Source organism: Notolepis coatsorum (assembly GCF_963971535.1).
Source record: "Notolepis coatsorum genome assembly, chromosome: 11".
Taxonomy (NCBI): domain Eukaryota; kingdom Metazoa; phylum Chordata; class Actinopteri; order Aulopiformes; family Paralepididae; genus Notolepis; species Notolepis coatsorum.
In genome coordinates this window covers 16,562,400-16,583,546 of record NC_140175.1, presented here as the reverse complement: position 1 = coordinate 16,583,546, position 21,147 = coordinate 16,562,400, and the positions used below count along the sequence as shown (strand labels likewise).

Genomic DNA, 21,147 nt, shown 5'->3' with positions numbered 1-21,147 from the left:
TCTGTCATTTCCCATTCTTGTGCCAGCTGTCTTTTTCATACAGTCTCTCCTTCTCTCTCTCGTAAAAAATACTTTGATCTAATGATCTAAACTAAATTAAGCTCGCTCGCACATTCACGCACGTGCACGCGCACACGCAGACACACACACACACACAAGAAAGACTTATTCATGTCCAGAGAGAGACACATTATTACATACAGACGGGGACATAACATTGTGAATGCAGTCAGATATTCAGACCTTTCAGTTTAACATGCGCTCTAATTGACGAGCAGGTCGGAGCGCGCAACAGAAATAGGCGCACGGCCGCACGCACGCACACACGCACGCACACACACACACACACACACACACGCACACACACACACACACACACACACAGAAGGCGTTCCACTCGTCCAAATGTCAACCTTTGCAAATGTACAACAGACATATGTGCTTTGAACCGCGGGGGGACGCCTGGAGTGACACCATGCTAATCAGGAACACGCGTCCCTCTCGCCGGGCGGGCCGCCCTGGGGGCAGGTCACCTGATCATGTGACTCGAGGTGTCGTGACTCGTGGTCACCGTGTTTCCCTAACCCGCCCACGGAATCTGAACGAGCCGGTGATCCGGTTGTCACCATGGGTACCTTCCTTTTGACTACCAAATCCATGGGAGCGTGCCTGTGTTCCTACAGCCCTATGTTCCTACAGACTATTGTGCTGTGGAAACATAGGGCTGTGTGAACATAGGGCTGTAGGAACATAGGGCTGTGTGAACATAGGGCTGTGGGAACATAGGGCTGTGGGAACATAGGGCTGTAGGAACTAGGGCTGTGTGAACATAGGGCTGTGGGAACATAGGGCTGTAGGAACATAGGGCTGTAGGAACAAAGGGCCACATAGGGCTGTAGGAACATAGGGCTGTGAGAACATAGGGCTGTGGGAACATAGGGCTGTGGGAACATAGGGCTGAGGGAACTTAGGGCTGTAGGAACATAAGGCTGTAGGAACATAGGGCTGTAGGAACATAGGGCTGTAGGAACATAGGGCTGAGGGAACATAGGGCTGTAGGAACATAGGGCTGTAGGAACATAGGGCTGTAGGAACATAGGGATGTAGGAACACAGGGCTGTAGGAACATAGGGATGTAGGAACATAGGGATGTAGGAACATAGGGCTGTAGGAACATTGGGCTGTAGGAACATAGGGCTGTAGGAACATAGGGCTGTAGGAACATAGGGCTGTAGGAACATAGGGCTGTAGGAACATAGGGATGTAGGAACATAGGGATGTAGGAACATAGGGCTGTAGGAACATAGGGCTGTGGGAACATAGGGCTGTGGGAACATAGGGATGTAGGAACATAGGGCTGTAGGAACATAGGGATGTAGGAACATAGGGATGTAGGAACATAGGGCTGTAGGAACATTGGGCTGTAGGAACATAGGGCTGTGGGAACATAGGGCTGTGGGAACATAGGGATGTAGGAACATAGGGCTGTAGGAACATAGGGCTGTGGGAACATAGGGCTGTGGGAACATAGGGCTGATGGAACATAGGGCTGAGGGAACATAGGGCTGTGGGAACATAGGGCTGTGGGAACATAGGGCTGTGTGGGAACATAGGGCTGTGGGAACATAGGGCTGTGGGAACATAGGGCTGAGGGAACATAGGGCTGTGGGAACATAGGGCTGTGGGAACATAGGGCTGACCCCAAATCGATAAAGGATAATCTTCTGATGAACACAATCATCTGTGTGTATGTGTGCAAATAGGCTCACTATATTCCAGTAACATTGTATCGCCACCGCAGTGATAATTAAAGTACTTAGTTTGCACTCAATTGAGTACTTAATTCATACATATTATTATTACACTGAAATACCCACATTTCAACTCGATGCAAATACAGCGTATGAAACTTCTTCCTTTTAAGGGAACGTCTCTCAGCGAGAGACCATGGATCACAGCTCGGTGCAACAACAGATATATAACGCTAATATATCACTCGCTCACACTGATTCACACGGCAAAATATCATTTCCCCCACATTGCACGACTCCAAATATATTATGAAAGTTCTTCCTTTTAAGGGAACAGTCTCGTAGGTCACGGCTCGGTGTAAAAAACGGTAAAATGCTAATATACCCCTCGCTCATGGGGAGAGCGAGAGAGAGAGAGAGAGAACGAGAGAGAGAGAGAGAGAGAGAGAGTATCCAGAGTAACACTCCTCCTCCGTGGACTCTCTGACCTGACGTGCACTGAGCCCCGCGCGGGGAGGACAGAGCTCCATGAGTCACATCTCCACACCTGATAAACGCCTCTTTAATTACATCCAGCCAACATGTCTCAGTGGGTTTGAGGTTAAAAATATATCTCCTTTGCCGACCTACAGACGGCCTACGGGTACATTCTGAGTAGAGAACTATGTACGTGCTCTTCCGGCTTTCGAGGAAATAAAACTCCAATTCAATTGGTTTATTTCAAAACGGTGCTGGTTTGGTGAATCATTTGGCTACATCGTGGTGCTATAGCGCGCGTCTGTCCTTCGCGTAACCCGAGAACCGCTCATTCGCTCGGCTTCGCGCTCGGCGGGTGTACTGCCGAGGACCCACGGGAGTCCAGTGTCGAATATGGTGCCGTTTGGCCAGGAGGTGGCGCTATAGTGCGTGTCTGTCCTCCCGCGTATCTCAAGAACCGTTCATCCGATTGGCTTCTCGCTGAGTGAGTGTATTGCTGAGGACCCAGGGGAGTCCAGTCTCAAATTTGGTGCCATTTCCTCAGATGGTGGCGCTATAAACACGTATATATCTCGAGAACCGGTCATCCGATCGACTTCACACTCGGCGGGTCTATTACTGAGGAACCAACTGAGTGCAGTGTCGAATTTGGTTACATTTGGCCAGATGGTGGCGCTATAGTGCATCCTTCACATATCTCGAGAACCGTTCATCCGATCAAGTTCACGCTCGGAGGAAGTATTTCCTGAGGTCCCAGGGGAGTAGAGTGTAAAACATGGTGCCATTATGTCCAGATGGCGGCGCTATAGTGCATGACTGTCCATTGCATATCTCAAGATCGATTCATCTGATCGACCGCACACTCGTCAGACGTATTGCTGGGGACCCGGGGAGTGCAGTCAATCAAATGTGGTGCCATTTAGCCAGATGGTGGCGCTATAACAACAAACATTGCTCTCCGTTTTACCTTCATACTGTATCTTTGGTTGAATCAAGTCACTCTTGAAAACATCCTGTTGCGTTTTCAGAAACGCGTCAAACCACGGAGGCCACGCTGTGAATCATATTTACACGGAGTTTTAACATCCTGTCCTGCCCCACTCGGCCCCACAGTGCTGTATATGTATTTATGATGACCGGTTGTACTCTATATAATATGATATAGAGCAGGTGATTATTTGGTGAGTTAAACCTGCTTCTCGGAAAACGCCATACCGTGGGTCTCCACAACGATGCAAGCAGCCATACCGTCGGTATAATCACAACCCTGCTTAGATACACAATTTTGTAACTAAGATATTCACCTATAAGTACAACCCTGCTTAGCTACACAATGTTGTCGTAACTAAGATATTCACCTATAAGTACAACCCTGCTTAGCTACACAATGTTGTTATAACTAAGAGATTCACCTATAATCACAACCCTGCTTAGTAACACAATGTTGTTATAACTAAGAGATTCACCTATAATCACAACCCTGCTTAGCTACACAATGTTGTTGTAACTAAGAGATTCACCTATAATCACAACCCTGCTTAGCTACACAATGTTGTTATAACTCAGAGTTTCACCTATAATCACAACCCTGCTTAGCTAATAGCTACACAATGTTGTTGTAGCTGAGAGATTCGCTGGGGAATCTGACTTCTATCAACTTCTAATACAAGTTTCATGCATAGAACTAGGTTTCACAGGATCATTTCCTGGTTGATACTGTTCGTCCGAGTGACGGCACAATATTGATGTAACTAAGCGATTTGCTGGGGAATTTCCTTTGGATTGCATAGGTATGTCAACGACAATAGGTTCACTATTTGCATTTCCATGTTGTAAACAGGAGCTGATTACCGGAGGCTACAGTAGTATCGCCCTCTTTTGCGTTTAAAACTAACTTTATACTAGGCGGTCAGGTGGCGTAGCGGAGATTGCGTTCGTCACCAACCCCGGAGACGCTGGATTCGCCTGTTCGAATCCAGCTCACAGCTCCGGCGTTGTCACCAGCTTGGCTGGCCGTTCACACTAATACAATTGGCAGTATTAGAGGGTGGGAGAAGCTGGCGGGGTGGGTCCGGGTCGTTGTAAACAGTGACTCCTACAGTTCGGTCGGGGCGCCTGCTAAGCGCGGATAGGATCTAAGGGCGGTAGTGTGATCCTTCCACACGTTACACGCTCTCAGTGAGAGTCCGCGCTGCCAGGTGAAAAGAAGCGGTTGATTGGCTAGACGTGTGTCGGAGGAAGCACGTGTAGCACGCCTCCACTCTCCCAGACCGACTGTAGGGGGTAGGTACGCAGTGACCAGGAAGGGGATTGGGAATTGGCATAACGATTAACATTGGGATGGGAGAAAATCGGAGGAAAAAGGAGGGGGGAAAAGATAAAAAAATATATATATATATATATATATATATTACTTTATACTGAACATCTATTTAAAAAAAAGAATTAAAATAAAATATTTATCGTGGACCGTTTTGAAAAGAATTCAAGAATTCAGGTCCTCGGGCTGCCGTCAGCCTATGTGCAAAACGGTCCAGGTAGTTTGTGAGAATCGCCGCGGACAGACCGGAAACCGAGATGACATAATCTCCGATAATCATAAGAGGACAAACTTGTCTAATGCGTTTTTTTAAATGTACCGCTGTGCCGGCACACCCGAGGAGAGCGAGGCCGTGATTTAGGACGAGCGTTGTGATTCGTGCAACAGCCAAAAGTGCTTACTTTATAACACCCCCCCCCCCCCCCCTCGCCCCTCACCCCTCCATCTTTTTATTTTTATCTATGAGCTGCAGGAGCGGACAGACACATCCTGAGAATTAAATGGCTTGTTGATCGGTCCTCACACACACACACACGCACACGCACACACACACGCACAGACACACACACACACACACGCACAGACACACACACACACACACACACACACACACACAGACAATCTGCAGATCAGCAGAGCACAGCTAACAGAATCAGCCGGCGTCCCGTCGCTGCATTGCATTAAACATCACGGCCCCGCTGCCACCGCCAGCTCCACAATGTCAGCGTCTGCTAGTATTTTACCCGTCAATCAATACGGAGTCTTATCGAGACAGAAATGAACCTCGCCAGAGCCTCTCCTAACCCCTCCTCCTCCTCCTCCTCCTCCTCCTCCTCCTCCCATTAGAGCGGAACTAAATCACAAAATGGCCTAGTCAGTGCCGTATTCAAATCACGAGAGGCTGTGATATTAAGATAAAGGTGAAATGTGTGTCGAAATACTGTATTAAAAATGTAGTATTGTCGCGCGTGCCGCAGAGATGTGGCCTGACCTACAACAAATCATGTTCCACGGACTTATTATTAAGAACCGGCTCCCTGCCAAAAGAAATCACACACCGTGATCATTTCAATAATGTTTTCCAGTGGAAAAACGACGCAAAGATCATCATTATGCCCTCTGATACGGTGAATCATACGGCAAAAATGCAATCAGTCGAAAATAATCACACAACGCTGGGTCTCTCCGAGCCTGAGGTCCTGCCAAAGCCCAGTGGTCGTCTTACTAACGGTAACGACATCAGTCAGGCTGTCAGAGCGGCTCTTGGTCTGATTTTACATGCTGTCAAATCGGACTATTTAAGCACTCGACGAAGTGTGCGGTAACGCCGACGTCATGCGTTGGTTTAGAGATTGACAGCGAGCCGAACTGAGTATGCTAAGCAGGTTTAACTCGCCGAATAATCACCCCTCTATATCATATATACAGTATATAGTATATAGTATACAGTATGTATCGAGTACAACCAGTCATCGTACGTACATCGTACGCGGCACGGTGGTGTAGTGGTTAACACTGTTGCCTCACAGCAAGAAGGTCCTGGGTTCGATTCCCGCTTGGGGACCAGGTTTCCGCAATGCCAGGTTTACCCAGGTGGGGTATCTCCCGGGCCTTTCTGTGTGGAGTTTGCATGTTCTCCCCCCGTGCTCGCAAGCGTTTCCCCCCCAGAAAAAGAGATAAACCCAATGGAAAAACATGCAGAACAGATCGCTAACGCTGTCGCGTCCCTGACGAAGACGGACAGGAGCTCTTGGATTTGTCCCCAGGCGCGGCCCCGACGCCGCAACCCATGTCTGCTCCCGGGTGGATGACGGGGGGAGGATGACGGGATGGGTCAAGAGCAGAGAAGAAATTGTATCGGCGACCCCACAAAAAACAATGCATGTGTGTGTTCCTGTGTGTGTCGCCCATCACAATGTGTGCTACGAATAAAGACCTCTTCAAGTCCAGTTTTAATACATACACAGCACTGAGGGGATGAGAGTGAGAGGATGAGAGTGAGAGGATGAGAGTGAGAGGATGAGAGTGAGAGGATGAGACTGAGAGGATGAGACTGAGGAGGATGAGCCTGAGAGACTGAGAGGATGAGACTGAGAGACTGAGAGGATGAGACTGAGGTGATGAGACTGAGAGACTGAGAGGATGAGAGTGAAGAGATGAGACTGAGAGGATGAGACTGAGGAGGATGAGACTGAGAGGATGAGAGTGAGAGGATGAGAGTGAAGAGGATGAGACTGAGACGATGAGACTGAGGTGATGAGACTGAGAGGATGATACTGAGAGGATGAGACTGAGGAGGATGAGACTGAGGAGGATGAGACTGAGAGGATGAGAGTGAGAGGATGAGAGTGAAGAGGATGAGACTGAGAGGATGAGACTGAGGAGGATGAGACTGAGAGGATGAGACTGAGAGAGTGAGACTGAGAGGATGAGACTGAGAGAGTGAGACTGAGAGGATGAGACTGAGAGAGTGAGACTGAGAGGATGAGACTGAGAGGATGAGACTGAGGAGGATGAGACTGAGAGGATGAGACTGAGAGAGTGAGACTGAGAGGATGAGACTGAGAGAGTGAGACTGAGAGGATGAGACTGAGAGGATGAGACTGAGGAGGATGAGACTGAGAGGATGAGACTGAGAGAGTGAGACTGAGAGGATGAGACTGAGAGGATGAGACTGAGAGGATGAGACTGAGAGAGTGAGACTGAGAGGATGAGACTGAGAGGATGAGACTGAGAGGATGAGGCTAAGAGGATGAGACTGAGAGGATGAGACTGAGGGGATGAGACTGAGGAGATGAGACTGAGAGGAGGATGAGACTGAGGGGATGAGACTGAGAGGATGAGAGGATGAGACTGAGAGGATGAGACTGAGAGGATGAGACTGAGAGACTGAGAGGATGAGACTGAGAGGATGAGACTGAGGTGATGAGACTGAGAGGATGAGACTGAGGTGATGAGACTGAGAGGGTGAGACTGAGGGGATGAGACTGAGGAGGATGATACTGAAAGGATGATACTGAGAGGATGAGACTGAAAGGATGAGACTGTGAGGATGATACTGAGAGGATGAGACTGAGAGGCTGAGACTGAAGGGATGAGACTGAGAGGATGAGAGGATGAGACTGAGAGGATGAGAGGATGAGACTGAGAGGATGAGACTGAGAGACTGAGAGGATGAGACTGAGAGGATGAGACTGAGAGGGTGAGAGGATGAGACTGAGGGGATGAGACTGAGAGGATGAGACTGAGGGGATGAGACTGAGAGGATGAGAGGATGAGACTGAGAGGATGAAACTGAGGGGATGAGAGGATGAGACTGAGAGGATGAGACTGAGAGGATGAGAGGATGAGACTGAGAGGATGAGACTGAGAGGATGAGACTGAGAGGATGAGAGGATGAGACTGAGAGGATGAGACTGAGAGGATGAAACTGAGGGGATGAGACTGAGAGGATGAGACTGAGGGGATGAGACTGAGAGGATGAGAGGATGAGACTGAGAGGATGAAACTGAGGGGATGAGAGGATGAGACTGAGAGGATGAGACTGAGAGGATGAGAGGATGAGACTGAGAGGATGAGACTGAGAGGATGAGACTGAGAGGATGAGAGGATGAGACTGAGAGGATGAGACTGAGAGGATGAAACTGAGGGACTGAGAGGATGAGACTGACGCACGAATCCCACCAGGCGCGGGCGCAAGCGCTTGCGGGTTTCGTGCGAGAACAGCGCACGTGGCCGCCCACACCGAGTCCGACTTCAGAGCGGGGGGGCGAAAGTGCACGGAGGAAGAAGACACATCTACATTGGAACAGCTGTAAATGCCTAGTCTATATGCGAAGTCAGTCCCTGTTTGAAGATTACTTTAAGATTTCCAGTTCCAGGGTTCTATTGTCCATTTTGCATGTATAACCACCAGTTAGTATCTAATTAATTAGAATGTTAGAATACATTTTAGAATGATAAAATCGGTGTGACTGTACTCCTGCAAAATTATAGTATGGTTTATTTGTATTGGGAAAGATACAGACACATTAGCTGGTTGAACAACATCTATATGTGTGGTAATAATGCAGATATTGAGTGAAAATGCACATGGCGCACGCCTCTGAATCCAACCAAAGCGATTAAATTCGCTTCCCGCCCGCGAGACAGCGACGCCGGTTAACATGGGAGCGAAAGTGAAGCTCTGATCGCCCGCCCGCCTCACACCCGCGTCCCGCGCCTGGTGGGTTTCGTGCGTGAGGGGGTGAGACTGAGGAGGGTGAGACTGAGGAGGATGAGACAGAGGAGGACAGGATGTTAAAACTCGGTGGTTTGACACGTTTCTGAAAGTTTCTGAACGCAACAGGACGTTGTTTAACATCCTGTTAAAGATACAGTATGAAGACACTTTTTAACACACCATTCATTCAAACCTTTATTTATTCTCGAAAAGGACAATTGAGGTCACCCTCATTTTCAATGTTGTCGAGACTTACAGACATTTCAATGCATACTTTTTTTTTTTTACAATATAATAATAATAACTATCTATATAGCACCTTTCACACATGGACCGCAGCACAAAGTGCCCCACAGCAAATAGCATAAAAATGTGTATACAGTTGACAGAATAAAAACAATGCATAAAGTGCAGACATAAGAATAGGTATAAAATACAATAAAAGTAGTGCAATGTGCAACCATATTTTATCTATTTATTACTAAATGATTTGCACTACCTCTCTACCTCATGTTTGCATTTTTGTACTTTCGTTTTTTTATTGTATTTTTTGTATAGCGTTTAGTCTTTATTCTTTTTACTTTTCTTACAGTATGAAGCACAATCTCAGGAGGCTCATACAGAACCAAGCATTTCACTGTAATGTACATGTACCTTATATGTGACAAATAAAACAAAACCTGAAACTTGTATTCCTTTATTTGAGCTCTTATTTTCGTTTTTATGTGTATAACAATATCTATCAATTTAACAATTTTTTGCAGTCAAATATTTATATTTAAATTTATATATTTATACAAGAATCCATTTCATATATGGGAGGCCTTAGAGATGAGGAAAAATATTGTTGTGTTAGTATCTTATTTAAAAATAATATTCAGATTGATTGAAGAGGTGTGTTGGGGCGGAAAATTGTGCATGTTTTGTCCTGACTGTGGTGGGAAATTCATTGCACCAATGTGGAACAAGGCCCGAGAATGGCCTGTATAACAATAGAAAAATTGAAAAAAATTGAAAGAAAATAAACTGACATAATCATACAACGGTAATAGAAAACATACATGGCTCTCCCTACATACAGTATGTCTCTCTGCTGCTGACAACACAGCCAAATTGAGAGACGTAATCCGACACCCAGCCTGACTTCCATCCACTACGTTACAAAGACTACAGTTCAAGACCACCAGCTTCCCTCTGTGTACCCTACTTCATCTATTATCCATGCACCACTTTCATTCTGGAACTCAATGCTTGTCAGCTGTCAAATCTCATTCATCTTCTTCATTGCAGTGAGGACTCGTGGCTGGGCGATGTGGAGGGGGGGTGGAGGGGGGGGGGTTGTGGAAGGGTATCACGATATTCAGAAGGATATCTTTTGATAGCGGTTTATGTCACGATGTCTGCTTAGATAATGAAGATAAAGTTAAATGATCCAGTCGATGTTCAGCATTTTGGACCACAGGGTAACGGGAAGTAGGCTATTGCAGTATCTAGTAGCTATTACAGTATTATTACAGTATAAAAATTAACGTTTTGAGATATTTCAGGGGGAAAAAACATTTGTGAGATCTGACTTAATATTTATTTGATCATTAATTTGATCAAGTTTTTATCATTATCATTTATCATTCAATTAATTAATTTATCAAGAAAAGTCCCATGATTATCCTGTTACAATAACACAGACAGACAACAAACAGTAAATCTGTTTGTACATACTTGCACATATTATATCTATCTGCATCTGTACATACTTGCATATAATCCTTTAACATATCTGTAGATACTATATCTATATCTGTATATATCCCTTACCTACTCTTACTAGTTACGCTGCTGGTCAGTATGAATTACTACCATAGTCTTTATACCTGTATCACTGTACATATTAATACTACAACTCTGTACATACATCTGATTAGCACTATTACTCAGTAGTACCAATTTATATATTTTATACCCAGTTTAATCACCTATACATTGTATATTACTATTGCACTGTACTGTTACATTTGCACTCTGGTTGGATGCCAAACCTATTTCCGTTGTACTGTACTTGTGCTGCATGATGACAACAATACATTAGAATCTAATCTAAATATAAAATATCTATTGCCCAGCCCTCAGTATCCTCTTACTATAGTGAACTGAGTCTGTGTCATAAGGAGTGAGACGGCTTGTTGTTGCTGACCTGAAGTCAGTCATCTCCAGAGACTGTGAACTGAGTCTGTGTCATAAGCAGTGAGACACCTTGTTGTCGCTGACCTGAAGTCAGTCATCTCCAGAGACTGTGAACTGAGTCTGTGTCATAAGCAGTGAGACACCTTGTTGTCGCTGACCTGAAGTCAGTCATCTCCAGAGACTGTGAACCGAGTCTGTGTCATAAGCAGTGAGACACCTTGTTGTCGCTGACCTGAAGTCAGTCATCTCCAGAGACTGTGAACTGAGTCTGTGTCATAAGCAGTGAGACACCTTGTTGTCGCTGACCTGAAGTCAGTCATCTCCAGAGACTGTGAACTGAGTCTGTGTCATAAGCAGTGAGACACCTTGTTGTCGCTGACCTGAAGTCAGTCATCTTCAGGGACCGTGAACTAAGTCTGTTTCATAAGCAGTGAGACGGCTTGTTGTCACTGACCTGAAGTCAGCCATCTCCAGAGACATGGTGGCTTGCTTCCCCTCTTCCTCCTGCAAGAGAGGAGCACAGGCGGTGAGACACATTCTGAGCAGCTAGCGTCAGCTGCTAACGATAAGGTTATTAATTATTATAAACAGTGACCTGAACGCTGAGAACTGAGGCTGCATTCACACCGCAAGCTCAATTCTCATTTATTTGCTCAGATCTGATTTGTTTTGTTTGGTTGTTCACATTATCTTAAATAATGTTGTCAATGTCAGATTCCAGTGCGAACTGGTCACGCTCCTGAACTGACCCTCATGCACAAATGAACAATAAGGAAGATGGACGTAAAAATAAATGTGATAAATGTCAATCTAGAGTGATGTAAAAGTCACATGACTGTTCAGACTGAGGTTACATTGCAAAAAATATGACCGGTATCTGATTTAGGAACCACATAATATGTATATAATAGTATATATAATAATATATAATAGTATATCATATTTTGAAAGTGGTCCAAAACAGAATAGCAAAAGATCAGATTCCATGTGATTTGTGTTGTTCACAAATACACTATGAGCAAAGAACATCTGATTTCGCCTGCAGTGTGAACGCAGCCTTGGGAACAAAGAGGAGGTTGTCAGAGGTTTCAAATCCTATTGACACCAAACATGAAGAAAGTGACCAGAGGACATGTTCTGCTTTTCATTATGAAACCATGTGAAACCAAACGCTTCCTTCCTTTATTCAGCTGAAGGAGAAGACATGGACACAGTGGATGACTTGGTAGAATAGAATGGAATCAGGTCAAATAGATTAGATTAGATTCTAATGTATTGTCATCATACAGCACAAGTATACAGTACAACGAAAATACGTTTGGCATCCAAACTTGATCCAAGGTAATTAGATATAAAATATATATATAAACGAGTACTACTGGGTAATAGTGCTAATCAGATGTATGTACAGAGTTGTGGTATTAATATGTACAGTCATACAAGTATAAAGACACTAGGGCTGACCCCTATTAGTCGAATAGTCGACTAATCGATCGAAAGGAGCCGTAGTCGACCTCTTAGTCGAATACAAAAAAAATAAAAAATAAAAAAAATTGTTCATCATTCTTTCCAAAAGAAAAGAGGCCTAGAAGCGGGGCTAACGCTAATGGCACGCATACCAAAGGCTAACTGCCTAAGAAAACAGGCACAGAGGCACTGAAAGAGGATTTCACCCATCTAATGAACACACTAGACTAGACAAATATCAAGATGTATCCATCAGTGGCATGACCAATTGCATGCTTTTGCAGAGGACAAGAAGCCTTCAATCGACTCCTTCAGACATTAAGCACCCCCCACAGCCCAAATGGAATGATAAAAAAAAATATATATATATATATATATATATATTATACTTTTTTTTTTTTTTGTATTTTTTTTTTTTTTTATATTCGACTGATAGTCGACTATCGGCTAATTTCGGCCAATCATAGTCGACTATCCAAATCCTTAGTCTGGGACAGCCCTAAAAGACACTATGGTAGTAAGTCATACTGGCCAGCAGCGTAACTAGTAAGAGTAGGTAAGGGATGTACAGATATAGATATAGTAGCTACAGATATGTAAAAAACTAAAAATTATTATATGCAGGTATGTACAGACGTATATATATATAGATATAAATATGGTAAGAATAAATATATATATACGATATATATACAGCATTATTGTACATGCCGTACATGCAATACAATAACAATTTCTAAAAATAGACAGACATTTGACAAATAGATAGACACCAATAGGTTTCCACCCATGAGAACTGCTGAACCTGTAAGAGGCTTTTCTACTTTTCTTGGCCTGGATACCAAAATGTGGAAACCCGGCACTGATGTGATCATCTGACGGTGAGGACGTCACAGCACAAAGGAAGGAGGCGGGGGAGAGGGGGGAGGGGGAGGAGGGGAGGAGGAGGGGGGGGAACGCCGAGAGCGAATGAGAGCGAGCGTGTTGCTGACGTGAGGACTGGATGATGAGAGAAAGTGGGGCTATTTTTAGCACACAAGGGGTGGGGGCTAAGAATAGGGTGCTGATGGGCTCGGCGGAGGTGGAGGGAGGGGTGTGGGCTGGGCTGGGGTGGGGTGCGGTGCAGTGGGGAGGGGTGGGGTTAGTTTTGACTCGTCTCGAATTGCTCCCCTCTCCTCCGTTACATTAAACGATGGTAATAAATCACTCTCTCTCAGGAGGAGGGGACCTCTGTTCATCGTCAGACGTGCACCGTTCACACCATTAATCTGCTCCTTCTCTCCCTCGCTGCCTCGCTGGCAGCTAGAGATTAGATTAGATTAGATTCAAATTTATTGTCATCACGCAGCACAAGTACAGTACACAACAAAGAGAAGTTTGACATCCAACAGAGTGCAAACAGTAAAGTGCAATAGTAATATACCATTACAGGTGATTAGACTGATTATATAAAGTATATAAATGAGTACTACTGAGTAATAGTGTTAATCAGATGTATAGTACAGAGTTGTAGTATCAATATGTACAGTGATGCAGGTATAAAGACATTATGGTAGTACAGTAAGTTGTACCGACCAGCAGCGTATAACTAGTAAGAGTAGGTAAGGGAGATATAGATATAGTATCAACAGATACTGTATGTAAAAAGGATTATGTGCAGGTACAGACAGATAGATATACATACAGTAAAAAAAAAAAATATAGTATACTATTTATATATACTATAGCTCTCACACTGCTATTAAAACTAGGGATGTCCGATATTATCGGCCTACCGATATTGGCATACAAATTTGATATCGGAAAATATCGGTATCGGTAAAAAATAAAAATATTTTTTTTTTTTTTATTTATTTAACCTTTATTTACCCAGGCAAGCAAGTAAGAACAAATTATTATTTTATTTATTGTCAAAGTATGCATAATGTTGTGTTAATTACACAACAAGAGATATGTAATGTTAATTACCTGAAATTATTCAGTTTGGGGGGGGGGGGGGAAACCCTGCATATATCGGTATTGGTTGATATCGGTTGATATCAGTATCGGAAATTAAGAGTTGGACAATATCGGTATATCGGTATCGGTAAAAAAGCCAATATCGAGCATCCCTAATTAAAACCACTCATTTTGGATCTGTGCTGAGGAAACGAGGTATCGATTTATTTTACCCCGACATGGGTTTTACCCTGGTTTTACCGTGGTTTACCGTGATTTACCCTCGTTTATACTAGTTTTATCCTGGTTTTGCCCTGGTTTACTCTGGTTTACCCTTGTTTATACTGGTTTTACCCTGGCTTTACTCATTGGTTTGGTTCATATCAAGACTGTTGGATTAAGCTGTAAAAGCTCAGCCTTTCTATTACGATCTCGGATGTGAGAAAGATGAAAGCTACTCTGTGATAGAGTTCAGGTAGGTTACAATAATATTCACTCCCAGTCCCAACAACTCTTTCACAAACAGCCTCGGGATAAAACAGTATGTCTGGCTGGGATCACAAACTCTAGTGCGTCTTCTGCTGAGAAACTGACGTCTCACATGGACAACGTCACGCTGTTGCCAGTCAACTTATTCGCCAGACTTTTCCAAAGAATATAATAGAATATCAAGCACATTTTACATATATACCCGAAATGTTTCCTCTGCATTTAACCAGTTAGGATTAGTTAGGTGCCGTGGGCGACACACAGGGACCAGCTGCAACATACAGTATATACCTAGCATAAGATAAGATAAGATAAGATAAGATAAGATAAGATAAGATAAGATAAGATAAGATAAGATAAGATAAGATAAGATAAGATAAGATAAGGTAGGGTAAAGTAAAGTAAGGTAAGGTAGGGTAGGGTAAGGTAAGGTAAAAAGTAGGGAAATGCAAGTGGTCAAAGTGTAAAAGTACAGTAAACAGACAAAAAGTCACAGGAACAGAAACAAATACAAATATACAACATACAGTCCACCAACATAGTATAAAAACACGCAGAAATATATTGTACCATACAGATTATTGCACAAGGATCACATTGCACAAGGATCACATTGCACAAGGATCACATTGCGCAAGGATCACATTGCACAAGGATCACATTGCACAAGGATCACCATAGCACAAGGATCACATTGCACAAGGATCACATTGCACAAGGATCACCATTGCACAAGGATCACCATTGCACAAGGATCACATTGCACAAGGATCACCATTGCACAAGGATCACCATTGCACATCTTCCTTTATCTTTGCCTAATTTCTTTCAAAGTTATTTTGAGTTTAATTCTCATTATCATGCACATCTCACAACAAGAAATAAAGACTTACGCATTCCTTTCTGTAAGACCTCTGTTGCTAAATTCTCATTTGTTTATCAAGGTGCAGTGATGTGAAATGATATACACAATCTAACAGAAACATGTTCCACTTTAAATACATTTAAAAGCAAGCTTAAAAAAAAACTACAGATCCTGTAGTCTGTAGTATCCATGTGTATTTGTGAGCAGTCTTTCCCCCCCCCCCCCACCATTATAATTGTTGTATAAGGCTGTATTGTATGTATCTGTGTGTATGAGAGAGGGATATGCGCATGTGTGTTTGTGCATAATCTGTGTGTGTGGGGGGGGGGGGGGGGGGGGATTTTCTGTGTAGTTATCTATAGGTTTAAGAGGGGAGGTCGCTTATAAGCCCTTGGGCTTTTTGACCTTTCCTGCTCATTTGAACTGTTCTTCTTTTACTTATTTTATTCCAGAATGTATGTTTGTAAGTGCAAATAACAATAAACTAAACAAATAAACATAGCCCTAGACAAACTACTGTTAGATCCTCCATCCTGCTCACGCCACCAAACACATGCAGACCAGGCCAGAGGACAGATCCTCTGCAGGACAGCTTTAGAGAACAGTTGCGAAACAACACGATCCACATTAAAACTATTCAATTTCCTCCAGAAGAACATTCGCTTTGTTTGTTGACCTTCGTAGTAGAGTTTACCGAACTTCCGCCGCCGGCCATCGATCTCTATCCCTCGGTACTTGTGCCTATTAACTCTAACTAACATGGGTTCGTTGATGACCTTGGTGAGTGTGACTTCTTCTCTGCTTCGTCTAGACCATTTCTTCCTTTTTTTGTTACATTAACTTAAAGAAAATTGTCAGAACACCATTTGATGGGAGTTCCACACAGGGATGAGTTCAGATTTAAGGAGGCAGTATTGTCAGCATGTACAGTACTTCATTTAATTTTCAAACCTTTATTTAAACTCATAAGACACTGAGGTTTACCCTCATTTACAGCAACGATGGAAATTACAAAATAAAGACACAGTTTATCACCAATTTTATACATTTATAAATAAACACAATACACAGTAAATAACCGGCTAAGACAGTTACAAGTCGGCACACAGTGGTCGGAGATCATACTCTTAAACGCAGCGAGAGAAGGAAGAACCTTCAGCTTCAGAGTCAGTCGGAGGTCATTCCAGGCATCAAAGGAAAAAGCAGTTCAGAGCAAACTGGAGGAACCCTGAGAACCAACCAGTCATTTGAAGGTGTAGAATAGGTTCCCAGATTCCATTCCAACAGTGTTGTGATGTAAGAGGGGAGTTTACCAATAAGGGCTTTAAAAATAAACAAATACCAATGATAGTTACGCCTTTCAAGCAGAGAAGGCCATCTAACCTTTTCATAAAGGACATAGTGATGGATATCATATCTGTCATCAGTAATAAATCTGAGGGCAGAATGATAGACAGAGTCCAGCGGTTTAAGAGTTGAATCTGCAGCATGTCTATCAATCACATCACCATAGCCCAAAATGTATAAGAGAACAGCTTCAACAATCCTCTTTCTAGGGCGGCTGGGTGGCGCAGCGGACATTGCGCTCGTCACCAACGCAAGAGACACCGGGTTCGAATCCGGCCGTCGGCGTTGCCTCCGGCTTGGGCCGGCCGTCATACTAACTCAATTGGCAGAGTTAGCGGGTGGAAGTCGATGGGTGGTAGTCTGGACGTTGTGGACAGCGACTCCTACAGGTCGGTTGGGGCGACTGCCTAGTGTGAGCCTCCCACACGTTACACCTCGCCAAATGAGAGTCCGCGCTGGCAGGTGAAAAGATGTGACAGGCTGCCTCCACATGTATCGGAGGGGACATGTGATGCAAGGCTTCTATCCTCCCTACAACCGGCCAGTGGGGGGCACATGCAAGCAATGTTCAAGACAGGGGAGGGGAGAATTGGCACAGCGAAATTGGGATGAGGGAAAAATAGAAAAAGAGGAGAAAAAGTGGATAAAAAAGCAGGATATATAATATTTCTGTGCCGGAAGACAATTTTCTGTTGCAGATTGGAAGCAAGAATATCCACATGGAACTTAAATTAAAATGTCTCATCGAGCCACAAGCCGAGATATTTATACTCTGTGACTCTCTCGATGTTAGAACCACATAAAGAAGGCGTGAGTGGAGACTGAAGCTCGACACTCATTGGTGTACGATGTATACAGGATGGGAGACAAAACACAGGCCTGTGGGGCCCCTGTGGGCCCCTGTGTTTATTAACCTGCTGGGTACAGTTCCATGCATGTCTTTATGGCGTGGAAGGAAACTGGCATACCCAGAGAATACCAAGAGTTGCCTAGATACTTCCCTCTGTACCTAGAGTTCTTCTGGAGCTCTCAAATTGAGACCATGCACTGCCCAAAGGCCCACCAGGGTTGGTCTGGTCGTATGAAAGGGGTGGACCTCCCTACCATCAACCTGGCAGGATACCATCGCTCGAGAACCTCCCTACCATCAACCTGCCAGGATACCATCACTCCAGAGCCTCCCTACCATCAACCTGGCAGGGTACCATCGCTCCAGAACCTCCTACCATAAATCAGGGTCTGATCATGTGCTCCCTTGTCAGCGATGGGGCCCGCACCAAAGATTCAGCTTTATTCCTTCTGCTATGATACTTTCATGCTATATAATGTTGCATATAATGTTCAGTGAGTTTGCTCTGAAACTGCTTTTTCCTTTGATGCTTCCAACACCTAGGAACGCCCTCCGACTGACTCTGAAGCGGAAGGTTCTTCCTTCTCTTGCTGCGTTTAAAAGTATGATCTCCAGGCGGTTAGGTGGTCGAGCGGAGATTGCGTTCGTCACCAGCCCCGGAGCTGTGAGCTTGGTTCGCCTGTTCGAATCCAGCTCACAGCTCCGGGGTTGTCACCAGCTTGGCTGGCCGTCTGCACTGATACAATTGGCTGTATTAGAGGGTGGGAGAAGCTGGCGGGGTGGGTCCGGGTCGTTGTAAACAGCGACTCCTACAGTTCGGTCGGGGCGCCTGCTAAGCGCGGATTGGACGTGAGGGGGATAGTGTGGTCCTCCCACACGCTACGCCCTCTCAATGAGAATCCGCGCTGCCAGGTGAAAAGAAGCGGTGATTGGCTGGACGTGTGTCGGAGGAAGCACGTGGTAGCCTCCACTCTCCCAAATGATCTGACTGTGGGGGGTAAAGCGCAGCGACCAGGAAGGGACTGGGAATTGGCATACGACTAACATTGGGATGGGAGAAAAATCGGAGGAAAATGGAGGGGGAAAAAGACCAAAAAAAAAAAAAAAAAGTATGATCTCCGACCACTGTGTGTCGACTTGTAACCGTCTTAGCTGATTATTTTTCTTTATTGTTTATTCTTATTTGTTGTGCCTATGTATATGTATGAAATTGCTGATAAACTACGTCTTGTTTTGTAAGCTCTTCGTCACTGTAAATGAGGGTAACCTCAGTGTCTTACGGGTTGAAATTAAATGAAAATGTCATTTCATATTAAATTATCATCTTTATCACTTCGATTCGTGACGTCTCTGTTAAGATTAACTTGGATGGAAGAAAAAAAACGTGTCTGCCAATCGTGTTTTGTCTAAACACACAAGAGCTTAGTCACATCCCCTTTGATAACACAAGTGGATAAACATTAGAATACCGCGATTAGCATTGCTAATGTCAGTGAATGTTTGCTAGTCAATCATCTGGCTACACCTGTTGTCTCGTACAAAGGCTTTTCACAAACCATACAATGCCGAGAATCATCAGCATGGCATGCAGATGGATTCATGAAAGCTGAGCCGATTCTTAACCATCAAAAACCTGCACAGATGACGTATGTCATGCCAGTTAGGGCACCTTGTGTATACTGCACCTTGTGTATAATGTTTACTTTTAGTCATAGGATACATTCAGATTAAAATGATTTATTGCCTATATTTATTGTAACTTATTACATGGCGTTTTCACATTGGCCGAAATGCTTGCTTGTGATTGGTCAATAGCCCCCGACAGCGGTGAATTATTTTTCGATAACCACCGGTGATTATTGTTTTTCGCAGCTGGAGTAATCAAGCCCCACTGACACACACTGTTTCAGTGCAGCCAATCAGACACACCTGCCGGGCTGCCCGCGATAATAATAATCACTTTATTTGGGCTGACAGAGCCACAGAACAACTGCGATTTGTCAAATGAATTAGGTATATTGTTAAGTTAGCCATGTAATAAGCGGGATAATGTATAGCTATACTCGGTCATCATCACAAAATAATTGACCTTCACTGACGTTTAAAACACCTCGCCGAGACGGCTCTGGTATTTTAAACTCCACGTCGGTCAATTATTTTGCGACAATGACCTCGTAGCTATACATTATCCCTTACATATAATAGGGCATACTACAGACCCTCATCTGCACCTTTGTTTGCACTGTTTATTTTTCCTCATATTTTTATATTCAGATCTCATTTTATTGCCTATATTTACGTCTTTCTACTATTACCCTGCCCATACCTGTACCTCCCCTCCCCCCTCCCCCATGCTGCTATGACACCCGAGTTTCCCCAAGGGGATAAATAAAGGAATATCTTATCTTATCTCAAGTTGGCTATATATATATATATATGTATTTAAATTATTAATCCTCCACTGCACTGTTTTTGTCCTGTGTCTGTGTTGTTGTTACCGTGAAAAGAAATTATGGAAAAATGCATACACTGTAATGCCGCAACAATTACCAATGTGTTTTACACAAATGGCTTAATAAAGGAATCTGAATCTGAATCTATGCTAACCACGATTAGTGCTAAGATAACATGTTTATACTTTTGCTCAAAGAAAGAGGCTATGATTATGAATCTCATGTTTGGATGCCAGGGGTGTGGCAGCTAGCAAGCTTATTTAATGTCAGCCGCTTAATTTATCATTGTGTAGCTACTAGATAAGATGGTTAGTTAGTTAGGTGTAGTTTTGCTCCTACTCGTTCAGCTTGCTAATGTCAGCTGAATAAACCTGCTTTATCGTTAGGATACTAGCCTATGTCTCATCACGTTGCAAAGAAAATTAAACCCATTTGATACATTGAGTGTGTCTTGTTTTTGTTTTTATATGCAAGGTACCTCTAGGACTGCCAATGTCACTCCGTCCTTCATTCAGTCATTCAGTCATTCATTCATTCATTCATTCATTCATTCACTCACACTTATCCACTCTGCCCCTCAGTGATGGCCCACACGCATTAGGTTGCCATCGACGTCAATCACACTTCCACGCGTCGACACAGGGGCCCCACATCACGGTATGAAAGCAATAACATTACATTAGGTTGAACACCATTAGCCTACATTACATAATGTTGATATATTGGTACGTTTCATATATGGAAACCATTAGGATCAGGGTTGAAATTGAAATAGATACACCTTTAT

The 21,147-nt window shown here is 43.9% G+C and overlaps 1 protein-coding gene across 1 annotated transcript in view; it reads right to left on the bottom strand.

Annotated features, from left to right (window-relative positions):
* pitpnm2 (phosphatidylinositol transfer protein, membrane-associated 2) overlaps window positions 1–21,147 on the bottom strand; it is a gene marked incomplete at both ends in the record, with an annotated part of 78,923 nt that overhangs the window by 39,810 nt on the left and 17,966 nt on the right. The window contains 7 exons of the mRNA XM_084324802.1: window positions 6,512–6,517; window positions 6,617–6,739; window positions 6,826–6,940; window positions 7,608–7,742; window positions 7,866–7,928; window positions 8,022–8,142; window positions 11,406–11,455. Coding sequence (XP_084180928.1) covers window positions 6,512–6,517; window positions 6,617–6,739; window positions 6,826–6,940; window positions 7,608–7,742; window positions 7,866–7,928; window positions 8,022–8,142; window positions 11,406–11,455 — 613 coding nt within the window. The remainder of the gene's footprint in view (window positions 1–6,511; window positions 6,518–6,616; window positions 6,740–6,825; window positions 6,941–7,607; window positions 7,743–7,865; window positions 7,929–8,021; window positions 8,143–11,405; window positions 11,456–21,147) is intronic.